Source organism: Cryphonectria parasitica (genome assembly GCF_011745365.1).
Source record: "Cryphonectria parasitica EP155 unplaced genomic scaffold M406scaffold_8, whole genome shotgun sequence".
Classification (NCBI taxonomy): domain Eukaryota; kingdom Fungi; phylum Ascomycota; class Sordariomycetes; order Diaporthales; family Cryphonectriaceae; genus Cryphonectria; species Cryphonectria parasitica.
In genome coordinates this window covers 945,016-960,741 of record NW_024468916.1, presented here as the reverse complement: position 1 = coordinate 960,741, position 15,726 = coordinate 945,016, and the positions used below count along the sequence as shown (strand labels likewise).

General features: G+C 51.7%; 3 protein-coding genes across 3 annotated transcripts; 2 read left to right on the top strand and 1 right to left on the bottom strand.

Moving 5' to 3' along the window:
- Window positions 1-276: 276 nt before the first annotated feature.
- M406DRAFT_347840 (alpha/beta-hydrolase) lies at window positions 277-1,851 on the bottom strand (the record flags this gene model as incomplete). Its single annotated transcript, XM_040922334.1, has 3 exons — window positions 277-1,290; window positions 1,421-1,493; window positions 1,614-1,851. The coding sequence occupies 3 exons, from the start codon at window positions 1,849-1,851 to the stop codon at window positions 750-752; spliced, it is 852 nt and encodes a 283-aa protein (XP_040772409.1). The 3' UTR covers window positions 277-749.
- Window positions 1,852-2,945: 1,094 nt separating this feature from the next.
- On the top strand, window positions 2,946-5,474 carry M406DRAFT_342224 (uncharacterized protein; the record flags this gene model as incomplete). The annotated part of the gene is made up of 3 exons (XM_040921750.1): window positions 2,946-3,080; window positions 3,138-4,821; window positions 5,380-5,474. 3 exons carry the CDS (start codon window positions 2,946-2,948, stop codon window positions 5,472-5,474), a joined length of 1,914 nt encoding a protein of 637 aa, XP_040772408.1.
- Window positions 5,475-15,165: 9,691 nt separating this feature from the next.
- On the top strand, window positions 15,166-15,363 carry M406DRAFT_266083 (uncharacterized protein; the record flags this gene model as incomplete). Its single annotated transcript, XM_040917784.1, has 1 exon — window positions 15,166-15,363. A coding segment is annotated over one exon (198 nt), but the record flags the coding sequence as incomplete, so codon positions are not given.
- Window positions 15,364-15,726: the final 363 nt, after the last annotated feature.

Genomic DNA, 15,726 nt, shown 5'->3' with positions numbered 1-15,726 from the left:
CTTGCTCAAGTCCTGCTCGGGCGGGACATCAGCAGTGGCGGGCTTGTCAGAGACGGTGAACTCAAGGCAGCGGATCTTTGTGTGGCCGCAGGCCTTGTGGAAGAAGGGCCTGGAGGCGTTCTTCTGGACATGCATCTTGTGTCACGTCGGTGGTTGTTTTTTTTACCTCTTTTTCTTTTTCGTGTGAGTTGGCTGTCCCGTATTTCAAGTCAAGATTTTGTGAGGGTGTGTGGATTTTGGCTGCCACGGTGTAGATCTGAGGAAGGGATGATAATGATGCAAGAATTTTATATAAGCCATAGTCATCTCGCGTTGGTGTTACTATACATGCAAATTTTTTTTTTCTTTCCCCTTCTCCAAAGGTTTGCTGGTTGTTGTTACCTTATAACCTGCTGTGTCACCCGATGGAATGTTTGTAACCCCTCAAGAAACCCTTTGTTACAGGATTATTGTCAAGATTGTGGATAAGTGAGTCGAGGTGAAAGAAAGGCTCAGAGAACAAACAAGGCATGGGAACAATAACTGTCATTGAACAAACTGTGCTTTGTGATTTCGAGCCTCTCTCTATTGTTCCTTGACAGCCAAAAGTTCACAACCTTTTACCGGGTACACCGGGACCAACAAATCAATGTACCGCATCGTAGATGAGGGGAGAGGGAGAGAGAGAAAAAGGGAAAGGAGAGAGAAAGGCAATGATGAAAAAGAAAGAAGAACACGAGGACGCGCCCTATCAGGACGACAGGACATGTTCATGAAGTCGACCTTCTTAAATGAGAAGTAAACCACGTAGTAGCCTGGTTCTCCGCCGCAGCCGCCTGGCTCGCCACATCTCCCTCCAAAAAGTCGGCCCGGACGCAGAACCCATGCCCACAGTTCTCGTACACCTTCAGCTCACCCCCTTTCCCTTCCAAGATGCGGGCGATCTCGTCTGAGACCGCAGGCACCTTGATCTGGTGGTCCCGCTCAGGTACGGCGAAGGAGGTCGGCACGGTGATGAGCTCAGCATCGCGCGGGTGTTCGAAGAAGCTGGGGTGGCCGACGAAGGCGGCGTCCAGCAGGGGTTTTCTCTCTCCTGAGGAGGAGGAGGACGAGGAGTAGTTCTCCTCGCGGGTGAGGAGGAGGGCGTGTTTGCCGCCCCAGCAGAAACCGGCCACGCCGAGGGGGAGGGTGGTGCCCTCGGTGCTGCTGCGGAGGGCCTCGAAGAAGTTCTTGACCGTTGGAAAGGTTCGGCCGGGGCGGTTGGTGAGGACCCAGGGGAGGAAGGCGTATGCTACCCAGAAGGTGTGGTATCTTTTGGGGGAGTGTGTTTCAGATGGGATCAGCCAGTCATTACGATAATGATGATTTTAAAGATGGGAGAGGGGATAGAGTGAGGTTCATTTCTCGGGAGGAGTAATTAATTGGACTGCGTCTCACTCACGGTTTGGAGAGGTAATTTCCAGGACTCAAGAGAGCCCTCATGGATTCAATCATCCAGATTGGAGCGGAACGGCCTGTGAGGGGCAGAAATGAACGATGAACTGTATGTTAGAACATATAATAAACCCCCCCAAACCATTTCACATCCTGTGTTTCCCCCCTCTCCCACCAAGGAATGGTTTTGACCCGCTCACCAAGCATAAAGTCAGGCAGATAGACCTTGTATCCACCCTTTTTGGCATATGAATCAGCCAGGAGCTTGTTATTGACAAACTCGATCCCAAAGGCATCAGGAATGATGACGATGATCCCCTTGGGCTGCACATCGTCCTCGGGCTCGGCGACGTAGGTGTCCAGGCCGTGCAGCTCGATCAGCTTGCCTTTGGGGGTGCCGTCGTGCTGGTGGCCTGAGAAACAGTCTGGACAAGACATGATGGGGCTGTGCGTTGAATATCTTTGATGATGTATCTAAGCTGAGTTGGCAGATGAGTGCTTCATAGATGAGGTTGAGAGAGGTTCTCTGACAAGCTTGGTGTGCGAGGTAATATTTTTTCCTCTTTTTCTTCCTCCCTGCCCATGAACGTGGTGGTCATTGGTGTGGCTCTAGCTGACGGCTTACACAACAGAGCTGGGGGGTGGTCATACAGTGGGGTTCCGGCGTCAACCAGTCTGAATTCCGTATTTACGATTGTATGAGAGAGTGAGAGAGTAAGAAAGAGAATATTATTAGGGGGTTATTTGGTCTAATCTACCGCCAAAGCCCAATGTGGTAAAGTTGCCAGCAGAAAAGCCTTCAAGGCTATGGGGTTGAAATCTGCCTGGCGTTTAGGCAGCACCCGCCCGGAGTTAAGCTGGTAGCCCCAGGCCAGGATGGGCACCTGTGGTTGGTCTCTGTCGTTTCCCCTTCTTCTCTTTTTTTTCTTTTCTTCTTCTTTCCATTGTTTGTTTTCTCTTTCGTCATTTGGGAGACGGAGGGTTTGTCTCTTCCTACACTTATTTACAACAAATTCAGAAAAATCGCAGCTTTACTCAGTTCTACCAGTCTATAAGTGATTGATCATTCTGCCTGTGTCTTTACTTATTGCCTTGCATTCTTGTGTATTACTGGAGTGTTTGAACCCCGCCTATAATGCTGTATAGACACTTCTGTCTGATTAATCATACTAGCATGCCGTTATTCGAGGGGATGGAAACAATTATTTGTTGAGCGTTTTGCCTGTTTTCCTGTTCCTTCCCAACAAACGCATCTCTTTGAATCATCCGCGGCGATTTCAATCAATTTTACCGTGTACGTTCCAGCAACGTGTGATTGCCGGAACCGCTGTGGGACCTTGTACTTATAACTCAAAGCACTCTTTGTATGATGATTGACTGATAAGCCGTGGTCTCACTCCCACCTTTCTCCTCACAATCTGCGTCGTATTTCCCCCGCCCGAGTGAAAGATCCAGAAGCCCTCCTCTTTTCATATTCAACTACTTGCGGCGCCGTGACTCTCCACTCGGCTTGACTCGCCACGGTGATTATTATGTCTGCCACATCTGAGAGCAGCCACAAGGCATTGCCCAGTGAGGTCAAGGGCCACACATGGGATGACGATGATGGCCAGGGCTCATCAGGGGTACCAGAGCTCGATGAGACCTGGGATGCGGGCTGGGAGGACGTAGAATTGCCTGCTATTCAGCGCTTGCATCTACAGGCATCTCAGGTTTCTTTTCAGCCGGCCGCCGAAGACAATATCAGCCTGCCAGACCGGATCAACCGTTTCGCAGCCGACGAGAAGGACCTGAAGAACTTCTGGAGCGTCACCTTCTCACCTCGTCGATACAAGGCCCTCACCGAGTTTTACACAAACCAACTCACGGCCCTCGCAGCAGCGACACCATCGTTCGACGCCCTCGACCAGGAGAGCCAGGTCGACTACCTCCTGCTGCAGAACCATATCCAGAGGAGCCTACGCCGCAGGAAGCTCGAGGCCAGGCGAGACAGCGACGCCGCGCCTCTTCTCCCGTTTGCACCGCCACTCGTCGAGCTGTGCGAGGCACGCCAGGCTTGTGACTTTGACGCCCTGGATCCCAAGCACATTGCTGCTGCCATGCACGATGCTACGGGCGCCGTGGTCGAGACCCAGGCCCGTATCGTCTCTGGGAGGCTGCAGGTCAGCAAAGAGGCCGCCTACCAAGCAATCAAGAACATAGAAAACCTCCTCGAACGGCTGGCAGACCTGTACGGCTTCTTTCGAGGGTTTCAACCCTCGTTCGACTGGTGGGTGCAGGCACCCTACTCGGGCCTGACAGACGCCATCCAGTCTCTTGTGCCCATCATCGCCACAAAACTCGCAGGCATGCGGTCGCACGACAGCCCAGACGAGATCATCGGTGAGCCCATCGGAAAGGCCGGCCTGCTGGTCGAGCTCGAGGCCGAGATGATCCCCTACTCGCCCCGGGAGCTCCTCGCCATCGCCAACCAAAAGTACGAATGGTGTGAAAAGGAGATGAAAAAGGCCGCCTCGGAGCTGGGCTTCGGCGACGACTGGAAGGCCGCCCTCCGCCACGTGCAGAATATCTACGTCGAGCCGGGCGAGCAGCCCCAGCTGGTCCAATCTCTCATCGGCTCGGCAACCACCTACGTCAAGCAGCACGACCTCGTCACGGTGCCGCCCTTGGCCGAGAAGACGTGGCGCATGTTCATGATGACCCCCGCCGCGCAAAAGGTCAACCCGTTCTTCCTGGGCGGGCCCAGCATCATCGTCTCGTACCCGACGGCGGCCATGGCGCACGCCGACAAGCTGATGAGCATGCGCGGCAACGGCCCGCACCTGTCCAAGGCCACGGCGTTCCACGAGATGATCCCGGGCCACCACCTCCAGCTCTTTGTCGGCGCCCGCGCCCGCCCGTACCGCCGCCTGTTCGACACCCCCTTCTATACCGAGGGCTGGGCCATGTACTGGGAGCTCGTCCTCTGGGACCGGGGCGACTTCTTCACCAGCCCAGAGGACAGGGTCGGCACGCTGTTCTGGCGCATGCATCGCTGCGCGCGCATCCTCTTCAGCATCCGCTTCCACCTGGGCCTGCTGACGCCGCGCGAGTGCGTCGACCTGCTCGTCGACATGGTCGGCCACGAGAGGGCCACTGCTGAGGGCGAGGTGCGCCGCTCGCTGGCTGGCGACTATAGCCCCTTGTACCAGGCTGGCTACTTCCTCGGTGCCATGCAGCTGTATGCCCTGCGGCAGGAGATCCTAGGTGAGGGTGACGGCGTGATGATGATGATGATGATGATGGGGGAGAAGGCGTTTCATGATCGCGTGCTGGCTGCGAATCAGATGCCTATTGAGCTTCTTAGGGCCTTGATACGCGGGGAGACGCTGAGTCGGGACTATAAGAGCAAGTGGAAGTTTTATGATGGTGATTTGTCGAGTCTGTCTCTGGGCAGGAGGTTTACGGGGCGGCAGTAAAGAATGCTTAGGGTGGGCATCGTGTGAGAGTACATGTTGAAGTAGTAATATGGGAGATTGTTATGGGGTCAAGTCTGGAGAGAGTCCGCATTTTTGGATGATTGAAAACAAGATTGGCAGCCTGTTTCCCAAGGTCTTAATGTCTATACAGCACAGACTGAAAGAAAGCAGAATGAAGAGTACATCCTATCCCTCATGATGGATTGCAACGTTCTCACTCAATGTGGAATTGCAGATGTTATGAATGATGGACAGAGAGTTTGGTGACCGGAAAGCACCATGCCAAATGTTGGACTGTTCTTCTGATTTCACCATGACCAGCCAACGAGGAACCATCAGCTTTACTTGCGTCTGGAAGTCTATTCCTTTGGTTGAACCTCTTCTCGAACCTGCATAGCACATGGATCTAAGAACTCCGTTCAATGTTTCGAGCGTAGATGTGATTGGTAACTGATAGTCAATTTAACACCTATTCTGGAAACAAGATAACAAGTCTTATAACGTATAGATGTCACGGAACTGGAGACTGAGGTTACTGAGTTGAAGGCCAAGATCACGGAGACTGAGTCCAACATGAAGGAGATTATCGACAAGCGAGCTTAGAAGATGAAAGAAGAGCTCAACCATATAGATGATTGGATTGCACATTTTCGTCTGAATAACGGAGTGACAAGACCATATCAAAATTTCTGAGCCTCGATGGTCTGGTCATTGATGATTGGCTGTGTGTCTGATTCTGGCTTCAAAGAATGTTACTTAGATAGTTTCCATGATTCACTTCTTGACATGTAATGCTTGATCTGAATAACTGGACGTGATATGAAATGTGCAGACAGGTGTATCTTGATGCTACATTTTGGTCCTCGAACACATGCACCTCAGCACGGCAGCATTGAGGGAATTCCAATCTCTGCCAAAATGATCCAGCACAGTGGTGGTGCAGATGAAGCTTCAATGCTGTTTTCGGTTCTCGTGCACAAGTCACAGATGGAGAAAACATTGTTTGGTTAGCAATGAAACTTCTAACTGCAAAACGAACTTATCATCTCTACAGACAGGCCTCACGATTACATGCAGGAGTATTCCTCCTGCAATACGGCTAGATTAAGAGTGTTGTCACTATTTCCTACTTTCGATGACTGTATCTGACTATCCAACCATGAGTCAGAGGGATGTAGATCAATGTCGAATGCTCGAACACGGCACTGCCATGTAGATCATACCCTTTCTCGATTCTTATGAGGGACAACGTTCTGCCATTCATGAAGCATATTCGAGTCGACACACTCCCGTTCACGAACCCTCCTCTTTCTCATGGAAAAATGACAAGTAGTCAAGCCCCCATGACTCCCTGATACCAACGTAGTAGCAACGCATGTGTTGGGGCAATCATGTAATTCATAATCCTACCTACTCGCACGTTTCTGGACGTCCCACACCGCCTTGCTCTCGGTGAGCCTTCTAGAGCACGCTCCAGACAGTACAAGAGGATTCGCTATCTGGATCTCAATCCATCCCTTCCGTGACAGGAAAAAATGGTGGACTCGATTACGCGGCAGAAAAGCCCATCTTCGAGATGCTGTTCTCTCTGCCCGTTCACGGCTTTCGGTCCTCTTTCTCTAAAGGTATCGTCGGTCTGTGGAGGCCCCCATATTGTATGTCCGAACCGTTTAATTTGATGTCCCACTTGTCTCTCCTTCCGGAGCGGCGCGTCTCCCCCCAAAAAGGGATCTACGATACGTACATCAAAGCAACCTGAAAGAGGTTTTTCATTTCTCCGTGCGGACAAGAACGAACGATTGATTGATCGACCGGCGCTCTGAGCTGCTTCTGGAATGCTGTAGACGTTGTCATGCTTTTCGTGCAATACGGATCGAGGCTGATCCGGACCGAGGAAGCAGATTAAGGTGGGAATATTGTCCTGGTCCCAGTGTTTCAGCCAGACGGATACTCCCGTTCAATTCTCCATTGCCATATTGATCTTCTGCTCATTTCGCACTCGCTTACATTTCGGACAGACAGTCCACAAGATACGGACGATGATTACTATCTATGGAGATTGAGCACGCGGACATTAACACATTGGAGCCAAAAATAAAGGCATGGCGCAGATCGCAGAGGTCGTTGAAATCTTGACGTTTGATGTTGCAGCGAGCTCTGCAGCTGGGACCGCGCGGCTACGAAATGTTCTCGAAGGATTATCACGGGATTTCTCAGTAGTCCAGTTTTCAGCATAGGTGTCTCTCTCATCGGCCCATATCATTATGGCTGTGCACCTGCTGAGATCCCATTCCAGACGTCATGTTTACGACTGAATGGTCGAACGTGCGCTTCGTGACGATGAATCCGCTTTGGCATGGTGGGGCTTCCCTGCCAATGGATCGGCGCGCGCTTCTCTCTTGGTTGGGACCCTTGCTGTGTTCCTTCGGACGTGGTTCCTCATGGTTCGAACAATCTTCGAGAAGGGCTCCTGATGATCAGCAAATTCGAAGGCCTGTTCCTCTATACGTGGGGCTCTCGGTGTGCCTCTCATCTGAGATACGATTCGTTGAGATCCACAGAAATAAGATTCACTCGACAGCCAGTGTATGTGCCATGTGGATGCCCTTGCAGAACCCACCTAGACCCGAAAGAGAAGGACATGGTTTCTCGGACTTCTCAGAGACAACTGTCGGCTACGTGGAAGAAGACATTGGCAGGCAGCATGTGTCTGCGATGTTCGGCTGCTACGGTTCATGCCCGCTGCCATGAAAGCAAACCGAAGGGAGAAAGAAAGAAAAAAAAAACACCCTGGCCAAAATCTGCAAGTCGATAACAACTAGGGTACTGAGTAGGTAATGGTAGTTATAATATTGCCCTGGCATATTATAGGTGATGTCTACGGGGATATTGTGCATCTACTAGTACATGCACAATAGATTTGCACGCGCGCCTAAGCCTCGGATCATCTGATCATCCCTATCTCCCCGATAGCTTACTTAGGTAATGATTAAGTCCTTGTGGCTTGACAACATTCATGCGTGCATTCACTGTGCCTTAGTGCTCACAATGGGAAGTACACACCTTCTTGTCTCTTACTGGCTGCGGGAGAAAACCCTGCTACTCTTCATTATGACGTTCTTATATTCGACTGTGCAAACCGTCTGACCTCTGTTAGCTCCACTGATAAAGTGGCTGAAGTCCAAAAAAGTCTGTCGTCACTAACATGACGATGGCCGAGTGACGTTTTGTTCTGTGCAAGACACTTGGACCATCCGCGACCCCCACGAACAGGGCAACTCGTATAGGACTATCCCAGAAAGGCATGACGCTCACAGGCGCGGCAACTTCGATCCCTATCAACAGGCCGAAATCGTTCGAAAGACGGGGGATCACAGTGGACATATGGTGGCAGATCATTTTGGTTGGGGGAGGGCGAGGGGCAGGTATGGAGGTATTGGGGGTGGACCCCCCTTTACATGCTCCCCCCCTTTCAAGCTGTGACTTGCATAGAGGTGCCGAGCTAGCTTCCTTATATGTTTCGCCCTGCTGCACTTCTTCTCATATTACATTAGTTTCTATGCGAGATAAGAAAAAGAGTCACAAAAATGCGAGCAGTAAACTCGAGACCGTTCAGCTGATGCTTGGAAGCTTGTGGTCATGCGTCCCGTCTGATGTCCACACAGCCCCCCTTCCGTCTTACATAAAGGAATTATGACATAATCTATTATCCTGAACATGGCTTTGGGGCTGACTTGGAGGTAGGAGTTGTACTTTTGGAAGTTGATTTCTGCATAGGAGTAATGAATGTATATTGAAAGGTTTCATTGTATCAGTATCATGTATAATCAACAATGATGCTATTAAACCAGATGAGACATATCATGTCATAGGTTTGAAACCACCCATAGTGTTTATATGCTAGATAGACACGGCAAAAGGATATAGGTGATGCTGCCGGCAAGGAAGGCCAACATTGCCGCATATCAAAGTGAGAGATGCCGCTGCCTTCCCACTCCCACCCCTCTCTTATGGGCTCAGCTGCTCTAGCTGGTTAGTCGTACCTAGTTCAGCAGGTGGGACGCACTTTTGAGCTGTTGAAACTAGGCCGAGGTCTCTCCCATGTTGAGCACGCTGTCTCTCCAAACACGTGGCTTGATATTACCCTTTGATATAACAGAAGTTAAGGTTCATTACCTAAAAACATGGCAAAAACATGGCCGCTATTCACGGAGAGACGGCAACTTTGTATCTATGATGTAGGTACGCAGTCATCTTTCTGTCCAATCGTATCAAGCCGAGTCTAATATTGGCTAAACGTTTCGAGACCGCTTCCACTCTATCTATCTGGACTGATCTGCACAGGAAAACCAGACTTTTCTTTTTTCTTCTTTGTAATCATAAGTTTGATAGCCTCTCGACCTCAAACGTAATATGGTGATAATGAAGCCACGAAAGCTCATGTGATATACAAAATCATGCACACAAATGAGTAACGTATCTCTTTCACACAATTCCAACGATCTTATGCTTTCTTTCCCCTCCAACATTCATGCACAACCGTTTCAGTTAGATTCATTATCCGAAAGAGCCCCAACAAAACTAACAAACCTCACAGTCCCGAAACGGCATAGCTCTGGAAGATGGGTAGAATACCTACCTATGTGGTAAGGTGGTAGCAGGACATGAGGGAGGTCACAACCGTTCCCACGATCGCCTGCATGGGGGCATGGATAGCTATCGCCATGGTCCAGAAGAGACGTGACCTTGGCATGCACATCTTTCCCACGTGTAGACGAGCTGGACCCGTGTGCTGAGAGGTGAGGCGGGGAGGGGGAGTCTGAACTGAGTGATGCTAATGTGAGTATGCGACCATCACCATCTTGGTGGGCAGGTTGCATGGCAGACACGCATGCAGCGAGGGTAGACAGAGAATGGGAGAGAATGAGAGAGAGAGTGTGTATACATCTACATGCAGAAGGGGCCCGTTGAAGGGCTACTCATTCACCGAACACCCGCGGGAATTATGGATACCACAACATTGAACACATGGCGAGCATGCAGGGACGGCAGCTCTCCCACTCTCTCGTGAGGATGGAGCTGGTAACGCCTATGCTACTCAGCCACGCCGTGCGTGCATCCAGCTTCAATAGTTCTGGCCATTCAAGTAGCTTCCAAGGTTGGCGGGACCCGTTCCCCCTGGAGGCGTTGCAGCTTTACTATGTCGTATGGAAAGATCCGCGGAGAAAGATATGGACAACACTCCATTGAGAATTGATTCTCCGTTCTGAATATCGAACCTGATCATGACGTACATTCAGTGACAATATTCTTGCACGCTGCCAAGTTTCTGAGGCTTTCCTAACGCATAGCAAGATTGATAATGGTGTTACAATGAGGATAGAACTGCTATGCAGGTGATTTCAAGTGGTCAGTTGTGATTGTGATTACGAGTGGCCTGATACCTGAAGAGACTTCTCATGAACTATATCGAACATGCCACACTATAGGACACCGAACATGGTGGCGGGCTTTGGAGTCTAGAGAAACTCCGACGCATGCTCCCCAAGAGGAAGTGCAGAGGTCTCAGCTCGCTGGAGATGATGGAGTGTCAGGAACAACGAACGCCCACGTGGCCGATGACGGACGGGAAATGTGAATCCACCTTATCCGCCCCCTTTCGCGGCGCGAACCGCACTGGGAGAAGCCATGAGGCGAGCTGGGCAACTGCCCTGCCTGAATGCCATGACGTCCCGGGCTCATGAGCCCAGTTAAAACCAGGTGGGCAGGTGGTTGAAGCCCTCACGTATCAGACGTCGGGGCCTTTCCTCAGCTTCGAAGCCCGGGGGCACTAGTATAGACCGAATCGGCCGGTTGATAGCCGTCGTTCGTTGACAACGTGTTCCACTCAACGTGTTGCATCTGAAGACAATTATGGACTGTGGGGCTTTTCTCCTCCTTCTCCTTCTTCTTTTTTTCATTTATTCCTATTAAACAAAAAAGAAACGGGAGCCACACTAGACTGGGCCAAAGAAGAGAAAAAAGTAAGGAAAGAAAAATGAAAACTGATGAAGCTCCGGTATTTGCCCATCATCCTGTACCGTGCTTATGGAGAGGAATCTGACGTCAACTGGTTAGATAAAATACTGGGCTTCTTCCCAGTGCCCAGAGGAGCCAATCGCGGCTGATCGCCCGCTACTTCTCGCTATACTATCAGGGAGTAACGGCGTCACGGCGGAGGTTGTAGACAGAAAATGCGGGCCCTATGTATTTGTGGAGAACCCATGTAAGGTTATCTGCAACGGAGATCATGGCTCATAGGAATAAGTGTGCTATGGTATACCCGTATAGTACCTATCTCTGCCAGGGAAAAAGACCGTCTGACATGCTTCAGACATTTGTTACGGGCTTGTACAGATATCGGACGAGCCACATCCCGATGGTCGGCAGTCTTTTCCCGCCACGATAAAAGTCCGCCGTTTCGCTCCAACGAGGAAGAAGCGATATTATGGTGGACGGAGGGGACAACCTTGTCCAGAAAGAGACAAGGTGCGTTTCGGGTGAAGGAGTTTCAGAGGCTGCTGGACCCAGGCCATGTCAGCTGGTTTTGGAGGAGAGAAGGGGACAGGGCTGGGAGAACGAAGCAGAAGGGCGTGGTAGGAGATCATACATATCAAATGAATGCTGGGGCTCAGGTCTCAGCCCGTGTTGATGCCTGATTGTTTCCAGAACGTGCGGCTGGGCGCCCTCAGGGTCGAGCTGACAACAATGCAGAGTCGATGATCGGCGTTGAGGAGGAGCGCTGAGAGGTGTGTAGCGTCCTAGGATCAACTGCAGGATACATGTCGTCCCCCCCCCGCCTCCCACCCCCCTGTCCTCATCTCCTCTCACCTGACGGCCTCGAGGCGCCGAGTGACGGAGGCACTGACAGTGAAAGAGAGGAAGAGAGAAAGTGGGAGAAGGAGAAGGGGGGGGCTGGTCTCAAGAACTCGGGCTGACGGGTCCTGCCACCGGCACTACTATGTTTTGTCTCTTACCTATTCTGCACTGGCCGACGGGGTGTTGAGGCTGTCAGCTTCCCTTCAAGGATCTAGCTCACATGCACGTCGAGCAGCTGCAGGTGGAAGCCAGGATGGGCTAAATAGATTGGGGGTCTGCCAGAGGGGGGGGGGTTTCTGCATGTACTATGGTACCTGGCATGTAGAGATCGGCAGCAAGGATTATACTACCCATGCTTGATACCTCAACGAGAATTATGTCGTTGCTCATTTTTTGGGGGGCGACGCAGCACCACAAGGATACCTTTGAAAATACTCAAGGGGCGCTTACTACATACAGAGCCGAGCCTATGTGGGTGTTCTGGGTGGATCAGTGGAGCAGTGGATACCATGATACTGCTTTTATGAAGACACGCTGGACATACTTTCGGAGAGAACACGGACCTAGTCCATCTCTCTCCCCCCTCTAATGGATGGCACTGGTCGTCATCAGGTGGTAGCACACTCTTGGCTTATTGTGCTATGATCTGTTTTCGAAGTTTAGTGTAATCATAAGGTGACTTTCCTGATATTCCTCTCCAGCTACAACAAACCCGCAATCGGGTATCGGAGCGCAGGTGGGGGGCTGTTCGGAATCAGCCCAAGCAATTTTAAGAAAGATGACAGACAGACAGGCATGAGTGACCAAGTACCGAATTGTCAGCGATCCAGGCCCTTTCCACCCCCCCCCCCCCCCTCTCTCCTCTTCGGCAGCTGGCTGGGTAGGCGCTCGCTGTAACTTGCAGTACCAGGCTGGGCCGCAGCGTAGCATCCCTCCTGAGGCGCGAGCTGGTTTGTCATGTCCACACGCGACATGGCCCCAGGTGCTGATAACCTGCCAGGGTCACATCCGTCTCTATTTACTCATGTACCTAACTATGTATCTTTTTTACATAGTTCAATATTCATTTCCGTGCAGCGTCGTGACAATGAGGATTTCCCACTGCATTTTTGCCCCTCCCCGCCGTCAGACGCCCGAGTTATGGCGCACAGCACATTACACTGGATGATAGTGATGATAATCATATAACGAGCAGAAACAAGATACAAGTGGCAGGTGTGCGAAATCGGGCCAGACAGGAACATCGTCAATCATAGTATGCCTTATTTTTCTCTCTTTCTTGTTCTCGAGAGACGGAGGAGCATGTCGCCGTCGTCGTTGATTGGCTGATTTCCTCCTGCCTTGAAGTGCAGTCTGTTCCGAAGGGCAGATAACGGACAGAGGTCCAACAAAGTGGACCCGTTCGAAAGCGATTGGATCTTGCAGGCCGTCTTATATGCAGGCAGGGGGTAAGAACCTGGAGTATAGTAGAATATAGTAAGTTGCATTTCCACTTTCCACTCCGTCCGAACGCGGGATGTCCAAACCCTTACACACTCAACGACTGTGCTATCCACCCACCCTGTCTATTCATGTCGTCTCTCCTTGTCCAGCTCCCAACGACAACCCTTTTCCTTTGAAGGACACATTGAACCCTGAACACATTTTTTGTATTTGCGGCTCTCTTATCAAGTTTATTTGTAGAACAAAACAAAAATAGTAAGGCATTTTCACAGGCCAGTTCAGAAAGGGGGGAAAATTATCCTCGAGCCACAGAAAAACCTGATCGCCCTTCGCCTCCTCCTGTTCTTATTTTTTTTTCTCTCTCTTTTTTTTTTACCCCCCTGCAGGCTATGATGGAAGGACGAGCGCGCGACACACACAACACCATGCCACTGCTCTGTTTAACCCAGAAGAGGGAAGAGACCAGCGCCCGTGGGGGATAGCGAGCCACAACGGCTGCTACCGTGGGACGAAAATGGGCTCCAGTCGATGTCCAGCACGAGCTGCGCTTGGGCTGGAGTCCTCAACCCGCCCCGACATCCACCTTACCGCGTGCCAGGCCGCAATGTCCTTCCCGCGGCAGCGAGAACGCTGCCAGCAGGAACGCGAAAGTTACACACCCACATGGGCAGATACCGACATGCTCGTGGCAACTTTATCCACCTTCCCTCGGGGCGTGGAGTACCCTCACTTGCCCTCTTCCCCTCCTCCCCTCCTCCCCCCCCCCCCTCCTTCTCGTTCTTTTGGCTGACACAGTCGGGCCTCTGCGTGTAACTACTGTAAGAACAAACTGACACTCAGCCGGGGTTTGTAGGTGAGGCTTGGATGTAACCTGATCATCTTCTCGAGGGAGAGAGCGCGAGAGGGAGAAGGCAGAGAAGACAAAGAGGGAGGGCCCAGGCTAATCATGGTTCGTTCTACTTTTGCCTCCTGTAACTGGTCTGGGAAGGACGTTATGGCTCCACGCCTCGAGGTGAACATCCAACCCCTTCCTCCTCCGGCTGGCTTACCATCCACACATCCACCACGCTGCACAACATCGCCGGAACAGTCCTCACGGGGCAGGTTCGAGTGCACCAAGGGTCCACGCCCACGCCTCATCTGCACGTGTAACCTAGAAAGGTCCTTGGATGAACTCAGACCCGACATATAGGTTGTGGACTTTGGGTGGTGCACACGATATGGTATTAGTGTACCTATAATACTGTATAGACATTTTTCACCTGGAGAAGACCCCCCTTTCCCCCCCACCACCCTTCCCACTTTCTTTTCCTCCCCCTCCCCTGTGCGCAGTTGAGTCGTCCAAAGTACAACTCCACACTCAGGTCGAGTGACATCTATCCCTCTCTCTCTCTCTCTCTCTCTTTCTCTCTCTTTTCTCTTGACTCCGGCCCGAGAGGACCAAATCCAGTCCAGTCCGGTCCAGTCCACTCTGGGTTTGTCTCCAGAACGAAAGTGACAGCTCATGCATGCCATGGTGGACGAACGTGGGTGTGGGTGGCCACCATCGCGTGGGGTAACTTACTCTCAGCCCCTTGCACTGCAACCCGTCCACTTCCCCTTCTCGAGAGGAAGCTCCGTGCCATAGGAGGAGATCTTCGGCCGAAGACGCTCTCAGGTTTCCCTTTTCCATCTTGTTGCATGACACTTGAAGTGATACAAGTATCCAGCCAGCCGTCGTCTCTCTCGATCACTTCGAAAAGAAAACGATCTCCAGATATATTCCTCTTTCCTTTCATCAGGAATATTGATTCTCTTCTCACGAGACAATCATAACAACAACAACACCACCACCACCACCACCACCACTACCATCACTCGACAAACATATAACATTCTCCCCCCTCCCCTCCTTCTCTTCTTCTTTTAGAGATCATCCTTCTCAGTTGTCATGCCCTTGCCCACATCCCCTGGTGCTTTTTCATCCTCATCAACAACGCCACCACCTGTCACAATGGCCCCATCTCTCAGCCATACGCCCACTGTCCAGCAGCCTGCGACAAACGCAAGGGGCACACCACGGCGCCCACCCAAGCTCCGTTCCTCGTGCGATGCCTGCGGTGCCGCCAAGGTGCGCTGTGACAAGACCCAGCCTCGCTGCGGCCGGTGTGTTGCGGGTGGCCTCAACTGCGTGTACGGACTGTCGAGAAAATTCGGAAAGGCGCCACGAAAGAAGCCTCCCGTCGACACAAGCATCGCTGCCGAGACAATGCCTCGACCATTGGCCCAAGGAACGGCACAGCAGCAGCAGCAGCAGCAGCAAAGCCACAGCCACAACAATACCAGCAATACCAACATGTCCTGCTGCCCTGACTTCCGCCACCTCCCTGGGCCGCCAAGACCAATCAAGTACGAGCCCACGCCCGTGTCCAGCAACTTTGGGCTCGAGGACAGCCTCATGGCCATGACCAGCGTCTACCCAGGCCACCACGACCTCTTCCTCCGGTCTCCAACCACCATGGACACCTTTGAGGACCCCTTCTCCTTCTCGGACAGCCCCACAGCCGCCACCATG